This window comes from Acanthaster planci, linkage group LG03 (assembly GCF_054643075.1).
Source record: "Acanthaster planci isolate LZ-2023a linkage group LG03, COTS_SCS, whole genome shotgun sequence".
NCBI classification, from domain to species: Eukaryota; Metazoa; Echinodermata; class Asteroidea; order Valvatida; family Acanthasteridae; genus Acanthaster; species Acanthaster planci.
Genome location: NC_141779.1, coordinates 21,183,429 through 21,205,805, shown reverse-complemented (window position 1 = coordinate 21,205,805; position 22,377 = coordinate 21,183,429). Strand labels below are relative to the sequence as shown.

At 40.1% G+C, this 22,377-nt stretch overlaps 1 protein-coding gene across 3 annotated transcripts in view; it reads left to right on the top strand.

Moving 5' to 3' along the window:
• LOC110973118 (potassium voltage-gated channel subfamily KQT member 1-like) overlaps positions 1-22,377 on the top strand; it is a 54,649-nt gene that overhangs the window by 15,589 nt on the left and 16,683 nt on the right. For all 3 annotated transcript variants that reach the window (XM_087134904.1, XM_087134905.1, XM_087134903.1), the window contains exons 2-3: positions 4,562-4,649; positions 8,967-9,093. In XM_087134904.1, the coding sequence (XP_086991030.1) occupies positions 4,647-4,649; positions 8,967-9,093 (130 nt within the window). In that variant the 5' untranslated portion in view covers positions 4,562-4,646. The remainder of the gene's footprint in view (positions 1-4,561; positions 4,650-8,966; positions 9,094-22,377) is intronic.

The following is a 22,377-nucleotide window of genomic DNA, read 5'->3' as shown; positions in this document are numbered from 1 at the left end:
TGTATAATGCTGCTGCTGCGATAACAGTCCATCAAACTTTTCCATTGCTTTATAAGGACAGGAAATAGATATGTGGACCATATTATTTGTTTTTGATTGTTGTAGCCTTTAACTTTTAATCAGCAGCGTATCGAGCTTTTGCTTTGGGGGGGGGAATTCAAAAGTGCATGCAGCTTCGGGCTCATTCAACTTGATACTTTGGGGAGAAAAAAATTCCAAAGCCTTACTCTCGGTTCCGACATCCCAACTTTTATTAGCTGGAGTTGTTTTCTCATGGTTTTAGTGCTAATATTTTTCTTACCTCCTCACCTACGAAGGATTCTTTGTAAAAAAAAAATTGTCAGGGGCAAGTTGCCGCCAGCCCCCCGCATGCCACTGCTTTTAGTGTGAGAATTCCCCTCAGCATAATGAAAATAACCTGAAATGATTGAGTCTTATTTTCATTGACCGAGAAATCATCAGCCCCGTAATAAATATTAAAAATGCCCTGTACCAACAAGATTAGTAATATGGGTAATTAGGGGGTCCATTTTTTGTTAGTCCCTGTCACATCTGACATATTATTTTGTAAGTTCAGAACACATTTTCTAATTTCCATAAGTGATGAGTTAATGCAAATTATCTGCCAAACAAACAATGATAGTTTGAAATCAATTCTGGTGATATTTCCATGTCAAATAACAAAGGTCAGATTTAACAGGGACACCAAAAAGTCACACTTTTGGACCACCTAATTCCTGGAATTACCTATATACTGTACATGTATATGTATGTCAGTATAAGGTCATGCTATAGCTTACTTTATACAGGTCGGCCTATAACATATACATGTACATGTACGTTGGGTGAGGACAAAACCTGTAATTACAAAATGTAACATCTCCCCAATGCAAAGTACATTTTGAACATAGAATAAGTATTGTTCTGAAATGGGGAAATGTTTTATTCCAAAGTGTTCATAATGACATCTTTGAGAATCTGATTTGGTAAAATTCCTTCTGGTACCATCTTGAGATCCCATTCTGATTTAAAATTGAAATTTAAAATTGACTCTCTTTTTCAATATTAGATAGCTTTTTCCCAAAAGTCAAGTCTGGTGAACATCCCCCTTCACCGTTCCCACAGTTACCTTCACTTTCCACTGACTGTGGCCGAGCTCTAAGGCACATCTGCATTTTTTGGGTACCTGTGGGAAATTGATGTTGTCTCGAGAGGCATGTAATCCTGAACATGTGTTGAATTTGACACAGACTCATTACATGATGAAAGCCTTGGTTCTTCGGCCACAGCTGGTCAAACGATTACCCATTTTTTTCCCCTCTATTTGAAATGATGAAATAATTGATTGTGTCCTTCGTAGCAATGTTGTTAAACATTAACACAGGAGTTTGGCCCACAGCAATTTGGATGAATGGAAAAAACACAGCTGGAATGACAACCGTTTGTGATACGCATAACCAGCGATGTATGTCATTGCCAAGGCCACACTCTGGATAATTTAAAAATAAGAAGGGCACTTCATTAAGGTGAAAGTTTTCGGATTGAGGATTCTTTTCATCGTAGAGCAAGGAACAGGTCCTTGCTCTGTTTTCATGAACACGGCAGGGTAGAAACAAGGACCTGATTCCCCAACCCCCTCCCCCCTCGTCTTTCCAGCTGTCACGAGGACAGGCCAAAATTATTCATTGCTGGCCCTAGTTTTTTTCTGAATCTTAAGTACTGGTGAAGACATCTTTATAGTAGGCCTAAAACATAATCACATCTTGCTTTGTTTGCATGTTTGCTTTCCTACGACGTCTTGATGGATCGTACGTGTCCAACCTCACAGCCATGAGAAAGCGCTTTTGTGAACAAAGTGTGATGTACCATAACCAACCAGAGTACTTGGCAGAGTTTGAAAATGGGCTTAGATAGCTCTGAGGGGGTAACCTTTCAAAACGTCTGCTGGGAGTGGACAGACGGTCTTTAAAACTGCACAAGAAATGGCTGGTAGATATTTTAATCCTAGATGAAACCCTCTCACCTCTTATAATATTGGGGCATTGTAATGGAGTATAACTACATAAAGTGGAGTGTATTTACGAGAATCTAATTTCTGAATCACACATAGAACGTTTCGTAAGCAGTTTCCCTGAATTCTGAAACATCAATTAATTACGTACACAGAGTTTATGTTTACATGATGCATTAGTCTGTATGGGGTCTGCTCATTTGACATCACAATCAGGTTTTTCCTACAAATGGCTGCTAAACATATGGTTGGCTGCCGGTACAAAGGTACAAGCATTATTTACCAAGTGTTAAAACACCCGCTCAGCTATCATAGTACCAGATAATAATAAACGCATTCTAAAGTTGATATTTATGCAAACTTTGGCCACCCATACAAGTTGTGGGCAAAATGCGAGTGGTCTATACAGTTTGTCAGTTAAGTAAAAAAAATTTACCTATGTAATGTAATTTTTGTTGTTGTCCTGCACATCAGTAGTACTCATTGTAGGATCGGTATTTTTAACATGGATGTCAGGTGACCATGCACGGCATCAGGGAATTAATTTATTTTTTTCTAATTGAATGTGCATGCCTACCAGTCATGTCCATTTGGTGGAACTGGTATGGTTTTTAAGTTTCCCAATTTTCGTGATGAATTCAAAGAATAAATACCCTTGCTGTAAAACAGAAAGGTGGAAGAAGATTGGTGTCACTGCTACCATAAAATTATTGTTCTGAAATCCAAGAGGGAATTGTGGTATATGATGATAAGTTGCAGACAGGGATAGTGCAGTACGTGTGAGTTTTCATTAATTCACTGCTAAACAGATAGACTGCAGTAACATAATGGCAGTAGGCTTTGTTTACATGTGTGCCTTCCGTTGACAGTTGGGTAGGACGTGATCCATCAAGTCCCCGCAGGAAAGCACACATGTAAACAAAGCGTGACGTCATTATGTTTTAGATGTGCTGGTATTGAGTGCTCAGTGCAGCGGGTTTGCATTAAAAAATCATTGTAATTAGTACACTAATGCTGTTGTTCCAATAATGAAAGATTGCTTGCCTTGCTGCCTTGTGTGTATGCATTAATTGGCCTTGCTTTAAGTGCAAGCCATGTAGGTACAATCCGTGTCCAAGTCACGAGTCATTGATGTGAAGGATGTGGTGCTGTCACGAAGTCAGTCACTCAGCCCCAAAATTAATTCATCGAAAGAACGATATGCAAACTCTTCAATTTACCTGTAGCTCTTTGCTTGGTTCTGTCCTTTTGTTCGTGCTTGCAGCAATAACCAGGGGTCAATTTTATAGCACTGCTTCAGCGAAAAATTTGTTTAAGCTTGTAAAAAAACCTTGTTTTAACAAATCAGGTTACCAGTCAAAAGTTCTTGTGATGTGTATTATTTTGGAATAGTATTTACATTTCTTTTGAAACAAATCATATAGGGAAACTGACTATGAATTATTGTAAAGATGAACAAAGAAATTGACTGGAGCGGGATGTGAACCTGCGACCTCCGGTGCCATGCTGGTGCTCTACCAACTGAGCTATCCAGCCATATGTTGGTGGCTCTTCCCTTTTGTCAATTTCTCTGTTCGGGGGGCACTAGCCAGAAGCCATTAAACCTGAAACACCATGTAGCCAGGGAACACCCCAATTACATGATACAACCTGGGAAGTGGTGAATAGGGATCACTCAAAGAGATATACAGCTTTTTGAACATAAATCATGAAACAAATACGAATTATTATAAAGATTATTATAAAAGATTGTTATAAAGATTATTATGTTGACAAATGGGGAAGAGCCACCAACATAGGACTGGATAGCTCAGTTGGTGGAGCACTGGTATGGTATTCCAGGGAGGGAGCTTCAGCAGAAGTCCCAGCACAACTTGAGTCAAAGAGCCCTTAGGGCTGATCCATTAGAGTAATTCACTATTTGAATATTCAACCTTCAATTTGATCGTATATCTGAATATTTGGCCGTACCAAGTGGCAGATTATTAATGAATAGTCCATGTACAAAATAAGTTGCAATAACGCACACAATTGTACATTGTAATCACAATAATAGCTTCTCACATTTAGGAGTATCTCCAGCCATGATTTTGCAAGATTTAGAGACAAACAATAAATCTTGTAATTTTGTAATGAACAAATTACTTTTTGAATTGTTGGAAGATTTCTGTCACTTTTCATTTGAATCTGCTTGAAACAAGCCTCCACAGCGCAATTTTTTTCATTTAAAACAAAAGAAAGTTTTCCCTTCATTTTTATGAATTTTGCATTCAAATCTTTGAATTCGGAAAAAATATTCAAATATTTGATACACGATCAAATATCCGGATACTTGGATATTCGGCACAACCCTATGGGCCTTTTTGTAGGTCGGGCAAAGGTTTTGACCGTATATATATAGTTAGGATGTGACACTCGGCTATTTCATATCCAATTCAGGATATACACATCTGGTGGTATTGACCTGCTCATTTATAAATTGATCAAATGATTCAACATTATAAGAAGATGTTCATTAATCTGTCTTTTTCTGTATTGTTTTCTCTGCAGATTTAGCACTGTATTAGCCTGTTTAATCTTCAGCGTCCTGTCCACAATACCTTCCTGTAAATTTGCCGAAGGAGTCTTGTTTTACATGGTCAGTACACATTCCTCCTAAAATTTAGTATGGAATATTGTATTATACTAAAATGTCGGTGTAAGTGCAAAACCCATGATTAAAAAACAGCTGTGCTATCATTCTGTTGTTTGCATGGTTTTTAGTTATGTACATGTACAGTACATGTTCATCAAGCTGCATTCACTTTATTACTGTACTCTGTACATGTACATGTATGTATTTGAGTTTATCATGACTGCTGAGCGGTGTCTCATCGTGTCTGTTTGTCTGTGTATCTCCAGTTGTCTGTCTGTCCACACGGACATTCTTTTCAAACACAGCAATCCAAAGCAGCTGTGACTTGTGGCTTCCTCTCCTCCATGACTTAGGCCCCTTGGATAAATACTTTTGTATGCATGCTGACCAGTTTATCCGCATTGAGGACACTGGGTAAATTTCTGGTTGGGGGGGATGCTGATGCAGTCTCGTCTCCATCATAACTTGGTGCAACATCCTTAAAGACGCTTTATCGCGGGTGTTCTTTCACATTTTTCGAATAGCACCATCCAGCGAATGTAGTGTACTTAAATGCAACCTCATTCCCATGGATACGACCTTGCTCCGCCATGTTGGTTCCTGCGCCATGCCCTTCCTAATCTTAAAGGAACGCGCTTGCAGCCCTTGGAGTCGAGGTTGAATTGAGTGACCTTATGAGGTCAGCGTCTAAAAGTGCATTAGGAAGCAAACCAGTATGACAAGATTGTCTTTAAATATTGTTGTTCTTGTTTTGTTGTTGAAGGCTTTACTGGGCATTCTGTCATGGGGAATGCAGTGTTTATGAGATATTTTCCTGAAATTGTGTCCAAATGTCCAAAAATAGAAACATAGTAAAAAAATTAGACTTTTTTACAGTAACTCTGTTTGTTTACAGCAACTTGCACTTATTTGTAACTTCTTTATTGGTGTATTTTCCTTCTCAAATTACATAATTTGCTTGTAAGTTACACATATTACTTCCTTCTCTTTTCTGTCAATGATTTGTAGTTGAATATCACTCGCTTTTGAAGTTTAATTTCAAGGGGTTTCAAAGGTTAAACACATTTTATTATTCAAAATTACTAATACAGGGGTTTTAACTGGGAGGAGCAGGTGAATTGAGGGATATTCGGTACTGTAGCTCGCAGTATCTCCAATTGCCTATTGATCGTTGGAAACATGGCCTTCTACGTTGGGTGGGCCCACAAGCCACACCATTGTCAGTAACCCCAGCTGATGGCTCTACTGTACATGTATCTGGTCTCGTTTCCTTCACCAGACTTTCATCTTTCTACACTATATTCAAGTGTTTCTCACTCCGATTTGTGTGAGATTTAGGCTGCACTTGAAGTGGAAACATTATTTTCTTTTCATGAGGTTTTTTACGTCAATCTTTCATTGATCTTCCAACAGAAGATGCAAGGTAATTTTTGGAGTTTAAGCGCAACGCTATCAAAACCATCAACTTTCACAGAAATTCCAAACTCCTTTTCTCACTCAGTTTACTTTTCTGGGTGACAAGCGTTCACCTGTGGTTTTCCTGTCCTATAAAAGGCTCCGTCAAGGTACATATACCCCCCACCATCGACTTGTTTGTCTGTTGATGCGTACACTAATCAATAAAATCCTCTTAATGAAAAGATGACATTTACATGTACCCGCAGGTGGTGTTAAGTGAACAAAATGCACTTTGTGTTTGATATTCTGATAAAAGCAGACCTGGCATTTTGTTGTGTATTTTCCTGTTATCTAAGGGAATAGTACGTGAACATTCTACCTCCATGTACACGTCCTTGTGTATGCGTGTGTATGACTTTCAGAAGTTTGTAGCATATTTCTTGTGCAGGAATATCTCTGGTGTGAAGTGATGGAATTGGTAGACATATTGGGGCTTGGAATTTGAAGGCTGGAGGTGGGGATGGGAGGCTGCCACAGATGATGCAGTGTCCTGAGACATTTTGCTGTTGGGGTTGTTCAAGGGGTGCCAAATACCAACCGCGATGTCTTTTGACATATATGCAATTTCCATAATTCACATCACCCTATTTTTAAGTTGTAGAGATCAATTCGTTATGTGCCAAATAAAAGGACGTAAGCGGCCCAAACATGTAACTGTTACTTTTTGAGGCAATCAAGTTCCAAGGATTTTGTGCTCCCATTTGTTAATTTAAAATGAAATTTAGACTGATGAAATTTCATTAATAATTAAAAGAATGGACTGCAGTTTAATGTTAAAAAAGCTTAATTTGTAAAGTAATTGACATTTTAGGCTCACAACATTTTGCCCACTATGTGCACTGAAGCAGCATGTTCTATTCTAATGACCTTCTGCTGTGAATAAACTTTGCTTTACATCCGCACTTCAGTATTGGTACTTGGTATTATGCTAATGCCCTATTTTGGGCAATAACATGTACCTTAGAGTGACATTGCCCTTTCAATGAGAAATATATCATTGCTCTATCGATTTCCCCAAAAACCTGAGTTTGATCTTTGACCCTGTCTCACCCTGACAGCTTTCCAGGCACCTGTCTACACAACCTGAAATTTTTAGAAGTCTCTTGAATGAAACTTGTCACACAGCTAGAAATACATGTTGGTCATTGCCAACGAGGAATATGGAAACATTATTTCCTTTTAATACAAGCTTTTTACAATGTATATGTACCTTAGAAATAATTAATTGGTGCTGGAAGAAGGATGGCATATGGACCAAACCGTCAGGCAAATTTTATGAGACCTGCTTCAAAACTTGGTTTGTACCTAAAGCCATCCTCCAGGCTGGAAAAGAGTTCATCCTTTTAATATCAAGAAGTACTGGAGTGTAATAAGGGTCTTGTCTACCTCTCATGAACCTGATTCCTTCTGCTAGCCATCAGATATAATCCGTCGTTGAACTTTGCACAGAGCCTAGGATTAACCTGTGGTCAGACATGGCGAGTGCACTTGTTTGAAGTCTAGAATTCCCTCTCTTTTATGGGTACATCTAGCTGTGCAGGGAAAAATAAGATTAATTTTGACCTGTGGAAGCTTTGAGTACTTGAGCGTGGCAGGAGGGCGCAGATGCGGAAATGGCTTGTTTTTTTATCATGATTTATTTCATGAAAGTCTTGTTTATTCATGATTGCCTTATTAGTTTTTTGTTGATGGTATAAAGTCCCTCAAAGGCTTCAGGCTTGAACTGAAGAAGAAAAAAATCACATTTCGAGAAAGACCATGCACAAACCCATAAGAACAATTTTGGGGTGGAAAACCCAATCAGTTAGGTAAGGACTTGTCTTGGGAAGAGTGGAAAGATTCAACAGTCAATCTGACCAAATTTTCCTTTCCGTGGGGATGAAGTGGGAGTGTAGAGTTGGTTGTAGGAGGATGGAGTTCCTATGAGCCTGGAGCTGGACCGAGAGAGGGCGCAATTTTCTCAGCAATGGAGGCTCCTGTGGTTGGAACTGAACTTAGCTGGTTTACGAATGCCAAACTAACTCATTCGTTACAGTCCCATGACTACCAAGCACTCCTGACCAATATGGCTCCGTTCAACCTATGAGGGGGTAGTTCTGCTTGAGGTAGATATCACTATAGGTAGTGTTATTCTCTACAAAAACCCTGAATTTGTGTTTCTACTGGTTAACAGTTGCCCCTAGTCAGAATATGGAGGGATCACTTATTTTCATCAATTTGTGAGCAACATTTTGATCAGATTTTTACACTGTTTGACAACTAGTTAATTTTCTTTTTGCCCTAGGGGGTGTAATCAACTCATCTGATTGTTGCTTTTGAGAATAAATTGTCTTTTGGCCTTGGAGGCATGCTGGTGCCAGCTTAATGTTATCTTTTCCCTGATGAATTTATTGGTCAGAACATTTATATGAACTGTTTAAAGATGTCATCTTTTTTCCTCCAAAGAGCAGCAACTATGTAAGAACTCACTCTTTGCTTGTTGGAATTAATGTGCAAGCAGTACATCACGATTTAAATTTAACACTGTGAATTGGGGCAGGAAATTTTGTGAAGAGAGTTTAACATTTGCACTCACATTTCACCGGGCATGAAAATGATTTTCTGCCCGTGTGAAAATGTGTCAAAATCTTTTCCCATTTGTGTGAAAATCCATTACAATTCTTTCCCCGCTTGTGGGAAAATCTGTGGAAATCTTTTTTCCACTTTGAGATTAACTTTGGCAATAAATTTGAAAACCTGCAAAGTTTCTGAGAAATCCATTGCTTTAATTAACATTTTCTACCAATAATGTGCAAGTATGATCCATTCTTTTTTCATTAATACGTCCCCCTTGGGGCATCCATTTTGCTCTTGTTTGTACAGGAAATCATTCTAGTGATGTTCTTCAGCTGTGAGTACCTCATCCGTATGTGGTCGGCAGGCTGCCGCCAACAGTACCAGGGCCTAAGGGGGCGATTCAAGTTTGCTAGAAAGCCCATCTTAATAATAGGTAAGGAGTACTGGATGTGTCATTGAATCTCACTGCAACATATTCATCTCCATGCATCCATGTACGTAGATCCTGAAGGTATTGTAGGGGCATTGCAAGATCACTGTTGTACTGTGTAATGTACATGTAGATGGGAATGCTGCCTGTTAGTAAGGGTTGGTGACTTGCAATCAGAGGGTCAAGGGTTCAAATCCAGTTACTGGTCATGTGATGCAGCCCTGAGGAAGTCCCCTTACCCTCACTTGCCCTTCTTCTCCTCTTGAGAGTGTGAATAGCTACCGGTGGTCAATGGGCAGTGGAATCGTTCTCAATTGTTCCATGCACAGGAAACAAGAAAAAAGAAATCTGGCCCGATATGAACCATATGATTGGCTCCAGATAGATTTTTACTTTTATATTGCACAGAGATCCAAATGTCTGGCATTATGTTTACATTGGAGGCTGTGGCACCATCAGGATGGTTTTAAAACACCAAGTGCTCGAATTATTCAGGCGATTAGCTAATTGGTCGCCTTCAAGAGATTCTGTGTTTCGGTTGCAGTGCACACATACAATATGTATAAGCATCAAGGGCTTAATTTTCCCAGGGAAGAATTTCTTTAACGTGTGGCACAGCATTGCTTTATCTTAGGGCAAAAAGGCAAAATCTCATGAGTACGCGTACACGTTGCTTTGTGCAGTCAGTAAAGATCTAGGAAAGTGGCATGCATAGAAAATAAACATGTACATGAAGTTTGAAAGGCTAATTGAAAGTAGAACTGAATTATCTACAGTTTGCACCATAGTTTACCATTGCCACCCAAAGTAGTCATTCTAATGTATGATTCTTCCTAAAATGTGCTGTACAAATACCCAAATTTAATGTACACATCTCATTTCATGTTCATCTCCAATCATGGTGAGACTAGTCTCATACCAATTAAGATTTGTTATCACTTTTTCCCAGCATCTGTTTGGGTAAAGCCTTGGGACATTCTCAATTACTCAAGAAAAACAGGGATGTCACACATTATACATGTGCCTTCCCATCCAACTAATTGGGTGAAGTCCCCTGTCCCACCGTCCACAAACTTAGACCCTTTTTCCCAATATGAAAACACGCGCCAGACATCAGACAGAGAAGGCCGAGTCATTTCGTACCCAATCAATGCCCAATCAATTACATGCACAATGAACCGGACAACCACCCACTGAAAGAAAAACACCATTACATGATTAAGGCATTTAAGGTTACATATTAGGTGTAACCTTGCCTCCACTTTAAGAGCGTAACAAGCGCTTATATGGACACAGCGCAAGCTGATTCAATTTTGTTACGGGTGATGCAACCACTGCCTGGTTGGGAAGTCAGTACGTACTGGGGAGGGCTACGGTAGGTTGGGTGTGGAAATTCATTTCTGTGCATAATAAGGAAGTCCAACTTTAAATTTCACAGTTGTTCCAGTTTTACACATTCGAGATAAAAGAGCAACAATATCAAAACAACAATATCCTGACATCCCATGAATTTTATCAATTAATCCACAGAAGCCAGTCTTTCAATGTACCGACAAGTGTGAGACTTGGCCATTGCACACTCGTGTACACTTAAACATTCTCATACAAAGCAGACATTTTCATTATTTTTTCTCCTGTGTTCTAAGAAAAAAATGCCAATGTCATTCTTAGCTACAGATCCATGCTGTTTGGGCAATGAAAACCGTTTGCTGGGGCAGCTTTGTTGCAGATACTGCCAATGTCTCCTCATGAACTGACAGGCATTTTGTCACCTGTGCGCACACTGCAAACAAAATTTTTAACTCTCACTTTTGAGCCAATGTTTGTAATGCAGTTAACCTTTGCTAAATGTCACGGTCAAAGGAAACTAACATCTGTTACGATCTCACAGAGATATGATTAGAGCAAATAGACTAATGCCTATGTTAAATAATAAACATTGACTTTGCCTACGACAGTCAGATTTCTGGAAGAGAGTTCAGAGGAGATAGAGATATCCCCTACAGTACATTGACTCTGTCTCACAAATGAGGAACAAATCCAATAAGTTTATATTTGATATGTGAGACGATAGCATTAAATGTTCAAATGGCAACAGGGATTGAGTGACTTGGACTGAAGAAGCAGTATGGAGGCTGGTTTGATTGATGAGCCCTTTAAGTTAATAGAAAAACTCAATACTCTTGCAAACCTGACATTGCTGTGGAGCCCTCTCCGGACCATCGGAGGATGGGAAAAAAAGACACAGCAAAGAATCCTTGTCTATAGGTCATGGCAGTGCCGATCTAGCTGAGCCTGGGGTCAAGCCTGATGCTGGTCTCTCTGTGCGCACCAAGAAGAAAGAGAAAAGCAGAATCAGTGGCATCAGCATTGGAAGTAATCAAAGTTTTTGATATGATTGAATTCTTCAAGGAGGAAAGAATGAATGAACCAAGTCATGTCAGTTAGACTCTGCCCCGAATAAACACCACATTGCATGATAGTTTCTCCATACTTACCAGTCCACATCAAGGTACTTACTGAAACAATTTAACCAAGAGTGTGTGAGTCCTCATTTTTCAAAGTACACAAAGCATTGAAGTTGAGGCTCTGAGCCTGCAACTGTTTTATCACTTCAAGGCCTTCATTACTAGTTATTGTCCACATTGTAGTGGACTATGGCCCAGCAAGTTTGTCTGTAGTATTCACATGATGACAGTGCATGCGATTGTTCATATAGTGATTGTTCATAATTATGTACATGTGCCTGCATGTACACCCCGCACGATTTGTGACAGGACACCCCCATATCCCAGTCCCTCCCCAAAGAGTTCCTTTATATTTGCTTGGATATTTGAAATATACTGGAAACATGGTGGTTGAAGCTCCCCAGTGTCATATATCTTGAAACAAAAGACGTCCAAAAGAATTACATCGTACCGACGTGAAAAGAATAGCTTCCTTTTTTCAGTTTTCCGGAAAAGTGATGTTGTAGCTTGGATACCAACAACAGAATGTTGATCGAAACCCTCTAAAATGCTCATCTGGAAATAAACATGTACCCTGAAGTATGAATACAATTCTAACTTTGAATTTAGCTATATTCACAGCATTTGGCATCTCAATGGGAAAGTTTTATAGACACAGGAAATAAGTTGAAAACGTGGCCCGATGTAAATGTACTCTTATTAAAAGAATATACATACAGTTGCACCTAAGACAATGCAGCTACTAGGTGTCTACCACGGACTAGCAGGGAGCTCCCTGGAAATCTGCAACTGGTCCATATAAATTTGTGCTTGGCATCACCATCTCCATGAGTATCATGAAATAAAAGTTTTTAAAGTTGTGATGCTCGTTGCAAGCTTCTATAATCCCCCCCATTTTGTAGGGGTATGGCAGCTGCTGATTGCCCACCAACACACAGGGATTGTCACCAAAGTTCCTCCATTTCAGAGCAATGTTTCCTTTTTGTGCCTTTCATCACCAGGGAAGTGGCATGTGACACGTCTCAAATGTTGTTAATGATTGTTTATTTGGCATGAGATGAACAGTACGTCTGAAACGGGCCAAACTGTCCTGAAGAGATGTGAAAAGAGAAGACAATGAAGAGCCTGTTTGTTTCACTCAGACCTGGATCTTGATCAGTTATCCAAAAGCTGGTTCACCATTAGGCGGGTTTTGGTGTCAGTAAACCAACATCGGATCACTGATCCTGATCCTGATCTGTGTGAAACAAACTGGCCCGTCGATTGAAGAAACATCCAGTTTAAGCTGGTTCACCATTAGGCGGGTTTTGGTGTCAGTAAACCAACATCGTATCACTGATTCTGATCTGGATCTGTGTGAAACAAACTGGCCCGTCGATTGAAGAAACATCCAGTATAAGCTGGTTCACCCATTAGGCGGGTTTTGGTGTCAGTAAACCAACATCGGATCACTGATCCTGATCCGGATCTGTGTGAAACAAACTGGCCCGTCGATTGAAGAAACGTCCAGTTTAAGCTGGTTCACCATTAGGCAGGTTTTGGTGTCAGTAAACCAACATCGGATCACTGATCCTGATCCGGATCTGTGTGAAACAAACTGGCCCGTCGATTGAAGAAACGTCCAGTTTAAGCTGGTTCACCATTAGGCAGGTTTTGGTGTCAGTAAACCAACATCGGATCACTGATCCTGATCCGGATCTGTGTGAAACAAACTGGCCCGTCGATTGAAGAAACGTCCAGTTTTACTTACATTCAGCACAAAACATTAAGACTGTGAGAGTGCTTTTGTTGAACTCTTGTACGGTTCTTCAAACAACTGTCTTGTTTGTGTGGGATGGAGCATGCAGCGGAAGCTCCAAATGAAACACAAGTGGGACTGTACTGTGGGGGGAGGAAGGCCTTGCTACCTCAGCACATCCTTGAGCTTGATCACCCTGCAATTTCAAAGCAATCTGGCGGGGCGGACATCCCAGAGAGCACTGTAGAGCACTTGGCATTCTAAATCACTCATCAGGGATGCAAAACAAAAAACTCCAGCAAGCAGACGAGATGAAATGAGACAAGAAAATACAGAGATCAGCAGTGGTCCGAAGACCTGTAGGTCTGTCTGGTTTCTTCATTTGCCCAAACAAGTGAATTTTTCCATTAATCAGCTGGGGGGCACAGATGTGTCATGTGGAATTGAAATTGATGGAGAATGGCGTGCGTTTGGGTGTGAAGGAAGAAAAACCTCTCATCAAAATACAGAACACTGTGATTTCTCCATCTCTGTGTTACTGTACAGTTGCAATCTGTTTGGCTACCTCATGTAGATTACGCCATCATGGTATGGGTTGCTACTAAATTTTCATGTTGGCAAGCTTGATGAGGTGGTCGATGTCCAGAGTATGTACCTGCAGATGAGACAAAGATTCCATTCTGTGAGCGAAGATAGTTGTTAAGTTTGTATCGTGCTGTAAATAAGTAGTGTCTAGCTAGTCAAGTGTTTGATGATTGTAACAGATAGGTTTTATTAATAGTGCCATTGGTTTCATTTTAGATGTAGAAAGTACATGTACAGAGACTAGCTCTGGTTCCTTTGTGGTCCAGTGCTGCACTGGGCTTCTTGTGTAGTCATGGTGCACCAACCACCCACTGGCCTTTGGGTCTTTTCAATATTTCCTGTGCCTTTTAGCCATCAGTGTATTGGTGCTGGTTTGATTGAACATGAGGACATAAGGACATGAGGACAAGCACAGTTGTTATCCCATCTGTGTACATGGCTTCTTGTCCATTTGTCTTTTTTTTTGGTGGGGGGAGGGTCCTGGATCAGTCAAATTTTTGTTAAAATTTAAACAGCTCAGCCGTTCTGTGGCATTCATATAGTACACATACCGGTAGCTCCCGACTTTGTCACTTTAAATGCTCTACTGCATTGCCATCAGTGTTTGTGCAGTTTAATTGACTTTAAAAGGTTGCAAGGCGTTGTCTTTAAACGCTGGGAGTTAATGGAACATTTGACAGATTCTGCAGGATGTCAAAAAGTCATTGCATGGCAATTGGTTAGCTGATTGAACATTTTGAGTAAGAAAAGGCAGTTGCATGCGTACAAGTTCTATAATTTAGGCCATTCTGACAATAATCTTGCTGGATAGAGGACTGGTATGCAGGAAATCAGAATGATGTGCAACACCAATTCTTTAGTAGCCTGGAAATGTTAAAAAATGAAACAAAAACAGACCATTTGGGACCATTATGAATGTGTAGGCCTGTTCTGGTTAAACAGCATGCTGTGTTTGTTCCAGAAATGTAAAAAACAAACAAGAACTGCTTCAAACTGCTTGTTGTCAATAAACTGGAATAGTTGAGAAGGCCTGCTACTGGACATTTCAGTCGTAGCTGGGTCTGCTCAATGGCCTTCGAGAAAGATTCTGCCAGGATTGAGTCTTCAGGCTTTCTTAGCTGTTCTCTAGTATCGTTTTCAGGACCAGAGGTGACTTAAATGCAGAAGTAACTATGCTGATTAAAACTGACTGGTTCTTGTTATAGCGGGCAATATTTCTTCCCAGTAGAGATAGATTATTGCGAGTTAAAAGTGTTTTGTTCTCTTTGTCCAACAGCAGGCATATGTTCTCTTCCCCATCCAGTTTCATGGTTAACACGTCATTTTGCAAATAATGATATTGAGTATCATCTCTGCCTGCGTGTGGGACCTCTCGGCTGGATTTTATCAATGGGATGGGATGGCGTTGAATGTATACTGTTTGTTCATCTTGAGCCTGAAAAGTATCATGCACAGTCAGTCATTAATATGCATGTTCCGGTGGGGGGAGGGATTAAATCCAAGACATTCTAACCTAGCGAACTTTTGATCCCTGAGGGACCCCACATTACATGTATCTGACAAGTTAAGAATCAGTGTCTCCACTGCCCGCCCTGGAGTCTGGTCATGTCTGCCTCAGGTCATGTGGAGATAAGATATCGTGTCCAGATAAAAAACAGGACAGTGCACCATCGTGGCCATGTCATTTCTCCTCTTCATTTTCACATCACGATGGAATACGATGTATTGGGTTATACCGTGAGTTGCTTGGCAGTTAACAACTGTTGCCTGCAGTGTAGGGGTCTATGGTGATTTGTACTCCCGAGGGTGCCATTTGTCCCCAAGGGTGTACGAAACCCATGGATCCCGTCACCACAGGCAACAATTGCTTTGTTATACCATAGTCATAGATTATACTGGAACAGTCTTATGTGTAATATATGCATATTTGATTGCACGACAAATTAAAACACTTTGACAAATTGAAACACTTGAACAGCAAGTTAGATATCAAATCACAAGGAAAATTAATGATTGTGATGTCCTTTGTTGACCTGTGTTTTTTGGGGGGGATGAAGGAGAAATCTAGGATTATAACGAACTGGTTAATTAGAGAAATCAGGATTCATACAGCACTGGAGGTTTTGTCAACTGGTTCAATTTCAAGACATTTTGTACACCAAATTCCTCGGAGAAATATTGACAAGATTGAAGAGCAGATGAAAAGAGACAATGGTATGAGAGTTTTATGTAAACAGCCATGGTGATGCAGCAGAGACAGTGATCAGAGCACACACTGTGTTCCATGAGTATAGCTGGGCGCCCAAACAGAAGCTTAATAGCCAAGGGGGCTCTGTTATGGTCTGAGCGAAGAGAGTAGCACATGCGAATGCACACCGTGCTTCAATGTCCCCCACACAGAGCACATCTCCTACAATAAGTATTGCATAATTCCACCACGGCTATCCACCCTCATACCCAAGATTACACAATTACATGTACAACGCAGTAGACACGATGTATCAACTGTGGGAAAGATCACCATTATCCATCATTTTTGTGGCCTGACAACATCACCAGTGCACTCGACACGTGAATGATACATGTGCGCTTGTAGCATATCACGTTATCAATTCGTAACCAATGAAAATTCACTATACATTCACATCTATAATCGTGGTATAACATTTTAGAATATTATCTGGTCCCTAACCATGTGGAACAATTTTATGAATATGTGGTTGACAGATTTTCTTTTAAAGAGTGATCAATGTTACATTCACTTTTTGGGTGTTCAAAGAATTATCATTACTTCAAAGGCTTATCCTTTGTCAGACATTAAAGTGGTTTAACTAACAGCCAACCAGTGACCTTTTAAAGGTTTGGTGTTTGTTTTTATTCAGTTTAGAACTCCATTTGTCTTAATGACCTGTAGTTTTTCTTTTACACCAGACACATGGATAGCCAACCAACAGCCTGTGCATTTTAGACAAGTTTTCCTTTTTCACAATTTAACTGGAGCAACTCAAACTGATAGTGCCCCTTGTATCTGACCTACTAGCACATGGCGTCTACAGTGATAAATAGATGCATTTATATTCATCAAAAAGCGGTGTGCTTGTTACGGGGAGGGACGTATACACTGATGAATACAAAGTACTTTCAATTTCAGCTTGGATGGAAAACTGTAGCAAGGATCTTCCTGTTTTTTAGCACATGTGACTAACAGCAGCTAGGATTATTTCGTTTCAGCTATAGGAGTCTCCGCAGTCACACCGTGTGGGATTGACAAGGTCCTGTGCCCAATTTCATTGTGCAGCTTAGCACATGATTTCATGCTTACAGAGGCTCCACGTATTTCATGAAGCCTGTAAGCAGTAAGCACAGCCAAAGGCATGCTAACGTCAGAGGAAAAATTCGCTTAAACTTAGTGATGTAACAATAGAAATCCCTGTGTGTGTACAACTGGTAGCACAACGACGCCAAGCACCGCACTGAAATAGTTCTTAAGGTTAGCAAATTTTTTGCTTAAGTTAGCACGACTTTTCTGCTAACTATTAAGCAGCTCCGTGAAATTGGGTCCGGGGGGGGGTCGGGTGCTGTGGCTGATTGAAAACAACCACTCCTTGAGATAATGCTTAAGTTTATTCTTTTTGATTTTTTTACTTTTTCACATTTTTGTGCATACTCTTCGTCCGCCAGCTAGAGAGGGTCCGTCAAGAAAATTGTGATCATGACGTCATCAGGTGTCACGTGACAGGGCATTTAATGATGCAAACTTTGAAGCCCTATATCTCCTGAAGTAAATATCCCATTGATATGAAACTTTGCAAATATCTGATGTATGATAGACGAAAATTGACCTCATGGGAGGATGGCATCATCAGTTGACAAGTCACGAGACATGAAAGGTGCATCCTTTAAAGCCCTTTATCTCCAAAAGTACATGTCCCAGCAGGTTGAAACTTTGCAGATATGCAATCATGACGATGGCATTTTCATTGAAAAGCTCGGAAATGTGAAAAAGCCCTATGTTATGTTGCAAACAGACAAAGAAGCTCTTGTTTCAGCTTCCTTTCTTCTCCGGATTTTATGACCTCTCTTGTGTATATGTTTTTCCATAAACTGTTGTTTTGTATAGATGTAAGTGTAACACTGCAAGTTTATTTACATGTACGCTCCCAGTGAAACAAAAATTAAATATACTGGTCGTATCAAACTCATTTATGCTTTCAAGCAGCAAAATCTCTTGTACTTGGCAACCTTTTTAGTCTGAATGTGTTATTTAATTGCATTCTTGATCTCTCCAGAGTGGTCCGTGCTTGAAATCCAACACAGACAAGTCCTGTATTTTCGTGCTGTGTATTATGCTGTTCAGTTGAAAAGCACCCTAATCAACTGCATACACTGAAATGTGAACGAGAAACCTCTCCAGCAGTGGATTGGTGCACCGTCATTACGGAAATTGTCGTTACCCTGGAGGTTTCAAATCACCTCGTTGTGAAAATTGGAGGCCATAGTGGGATGACTATAATGACATTACCAGTGATGGAGTCAGCCATCATCAACTAGGGCCAATTTTTTTTTAATTATTAGGGAGGGGATAGATGTTGACCAGAGTGTCCATGTCTCCAGTTTCTTTTCCTGTGTGTTCCCTCCCCAATCACACCATTGCACGGATAGCTATTTTGAACCAGTTTTCACAGATCGGCTGATGGTTTGTTTTGGGATAACAGTTTGCACCTACAATCCTGGACAAAATTGTTGGGACACTTGGCAGTAGCCGTACACTCTCCAGCCCCCTTCCTCACTCCCCCGGTCAATGTTGTCATGTCCAGCCGGAGCGTAGACCACTCGCATAGACCCAACAATGAATGGGAGTCTGGGAGTTGGAGGCCCAACGAGATTTGTCCAAGATTGTCTGAATTGGTTCATAGTTGAGCATGTGCATACCATGCCATTCAGGGGGTGTGTTATGTGGCGTCGTTTTCAGAACACAAAGGTTGAAAATATGAAGATATATTATGGCTGCATCATACAATTAAAAAAGGGAGTATCAATATCTAGTTTTGTGCTGTGTAACCACAGCAAAGTGTGCTGTCAGGGTAGACAAGTCTTATGGGGAAAACAATCTAGGCATTTCAGGGGTACAATTTCATGGCATGATGTATGCTTTACAGAGTATATGTTTGTAGGAGTGTATCGTATACGATACACCATAGCATTTTGCGGGTTTTTTGTACAAAATAGATTTCTCCTATAAACACAGACTGTCCATTTAGGACTGGACACACCATTAAATTGTATGACATTTCTTATTTTTAGTTATTCAATCAATTTGTTGAGAAATGCAATGATGATCCATGAAAACCGAAAAAAAAAGAGACAGGGAGAGACTCAAGTTCTTTAATATGTTTTGTGGCTCAATGTTGGAAATGTGCCTTTTGTGTATTGCACGTGCATGCCCTGTTATTTTAGAGCGTGCTAAGTGCTCTATTGGGTGAGGGTAGAGAAAGTTACACGATCATGACTAGTGCTTGTGATGTTTTGAGGGTGAATTCAGCACGTTTGATGTTCATTTTAAGTTAACGTTAATTCCAATCGGCCAAAGCAGGAATTTTTTTCGCACACTCTATGTGACCGGACCCTCCCCACACAAACAGGCATGGGTAAACCCAGACTCCCCTGCTGGACAAAATTGTTGGGACACTTGGCAGTAGCCATACGCTCTGCAGCCCCCTTCCCACTATGCCCACTCCCCCAGTCAATATTGTCTTGTCCAGCCGGAGCGCAGACCGCGTGCATAAACCCAACATTGAAGGGGGTCTGGGGGTTGGAGGCCCAACGAGATCTGTTCGATAGCTGCTGGCTCTGAATTGCCCATTTAATCAGCAAGGTAGGTTTGATAGGACCAGCTCTCTATAATCAAAGGCCAACTCATACTCCAAAGACCAGGTGATAGACACCCTCCTAATAATCTAGTCCAGCTTACGTACCAGTCTTGATCATGGATTGGAGAGAACATCTGTTTCTCTTTGAGTTTTTGATCTTAATCTCAAATTAATTATCATGCTTATGAATATGTTTGTATGTCTGCAGAAAGTACAAACAGTTTTGAAAAAAATGAGCTCTTTTTTATTTAATGGAAAATTCAGAATAACCAAATGAATATGCTAGAAAGAGTAACAGAACATATATGTAAATCCATACCAATAGACCACAAGTAACGAGACAAACACAAACAATGGGCAAATTTCACTCATTGAACATGCAAGACTATATATTGGTGTATCTGACATTGTTACCAATGGCAGAAAATCCCTTAAAGAGGAATGTTCTAATGCTGGCAAAGAGCTTTTAATGAACTCACTAAAACCTTTCGTAAGGGTTCTCTAGATTTATCCACTAAACATGTGCTCAGGAATGTTACTAATTTCACTTTGGAAATTTCCCATCATTGTTCAGGCACACTGTGTGTATGTTTCATGTATTCACTTCTGTTGGCACAGAAGAAAGTGGACTTTTTAAGCCTTGGTCTAAAGTGTATCAACCACTATCACGATAATTTCTCTGACAAGCTGCGTCTTGCCCTTTAATTCACTTAAACATCAGTCAGGGCTCACGGCAGCATTTGTCAGGTCGTGTATCACACTCTTTGGAATTGCTCAGGGCCATATCAGACATTTGCATGCCGCCTTTGAACTCATGACAACCGATCGGTTATTTCTCTGTGTAGGTTGGACGTCTATCCAGTTCCTTTGGTAGTAGGTAGCCAAGGGGCTTTGTGGAGTCTATATGGTTTGCCGCTATCGTTGCTCAGGGATGACATACAGTATAACTATATCATATGGCAGGCTTATTTAAGTGCCCAGATAAAGCTGGAAGTACATACATTTATTTATTTATTGCCTGCTTGCTCAAGTAGAGTGGATGTGGATTGAATATAGTAAAATATACCATCAGATTGTGGAACTGTTAAATTTCTATTCAGTGCCGATATTTCAGTCATATATCATTCGCTTTATTGCTTCCTTTTGGTTTTGGGGGTTGTTAATTTGACAAAGTTTAAGGAGTGGAAGTAGAATTATATTAATTTGTTTTTTTTGGAGTTGTGAAAGCAGTGAATTTTTTGGCTGGCAGTCATGATGTAGTTCTGTGGAAAAAAATATGTTAGCCTGCTTGAAGTATGGCGGACACAATAGGAGGCCCTATTTAGTTTGGGCAAAATCTCTTAGGTTTGCTCCAAATTTAATCCACTTTGAATTGTGCCCGCGTATTAGCCCATTGTACTTTAGAGAAGCTAATTCTGGCTGGAAGACTATAATTGTCTTTTTGAGCACTGTAGGGGTTTTATGGGAGAAATTTATACTCTTGAATTGGTGTTGAAAGTGAGCAAGATTTTTCCATCTTTCAATGAAGTGAAAGAGAACTTTTAAAAGTTACAACACAACTTTGAAATGTGTCCTGCGAATTAACTCATGTGGCTAGAAGCCACATTCAGGAAGGATGGTTGAGTTTCATTGCAGTGTCAAATCCTTGCTGTCAGGTCAGATTCTTGCTCACTAAAGATCTGCCCCTCTCCATCTCTAGCTGCTGCCATCATTTCTAAATGCTGACTAACCAGCGTACATTTAGAGCTTTGGTTGAAACGTGGATGTTGACAGTCCATGTGGCCCTCTGTCAAATGGCAAGAGTAATTGGTTTGCCCTGTTCGCATATTTCTCTGTTGGTTCATGTCACTGTTGTAAGCTGTTCACAGTTTATGCTGCCTGTAATTGCCCACTGGCCAGACATTTGAACCTCATCAAGTGGAAACATTCAGGTCTTAAAGGGCCATGTAATGAAATATTTTACTAAATCCTCAAAATTACGCCTGTATGTTCAGCTTTTGTTTTGCTATTTTTATCTGTTTTAGGGACCTTTTGGGGGGTTTATTCTAATGTGAATTTGCATATTCATGAGCAAAGTGTGGTGTAATAAGAGGCACTGAACCTCAATGTTGCATTGATTTATGCTGAAAATTGCCAGATTTTTTTTACTGTTGTATTAGTATATGGCAACAAGCAAGTGAGCAAGGCTTTCTCAGAAGTGCTTTCAAAGAGCAAATTTGGGTTAAAAATTTGAACATCAGTGAAAACATGCAAAGTTAACAGTGTCCCCCTGGATTTCATCACTCTAACAGTGCCCTCACTTGTCTGGAAAAGCTCAATTTTTCATGTTTAGAAAGGTCACTTTATAGTTTACGTTTCTTCAAACAGATTTCATGCATTGACGAAGAGTTTCAACATGAACAAAAAGGGATTCTAAGAAAAATTCATTGCATTGATTCTTTATTGTGCCAGCCTCTACAATTAAACAGCAAGGAATGCCGATTGAACTCTGAAGCTCTGGTAAACTTCTGCACTTGGTGGTTTGTATGCCGATCTTTATTTGGGGCTGTTGAAAGTCTCATAACTTGGCACGGTTTTATAGTGAGATAAGGAAGTTAAACCCAATGCAGTTCCAGCTAGCTCCCAC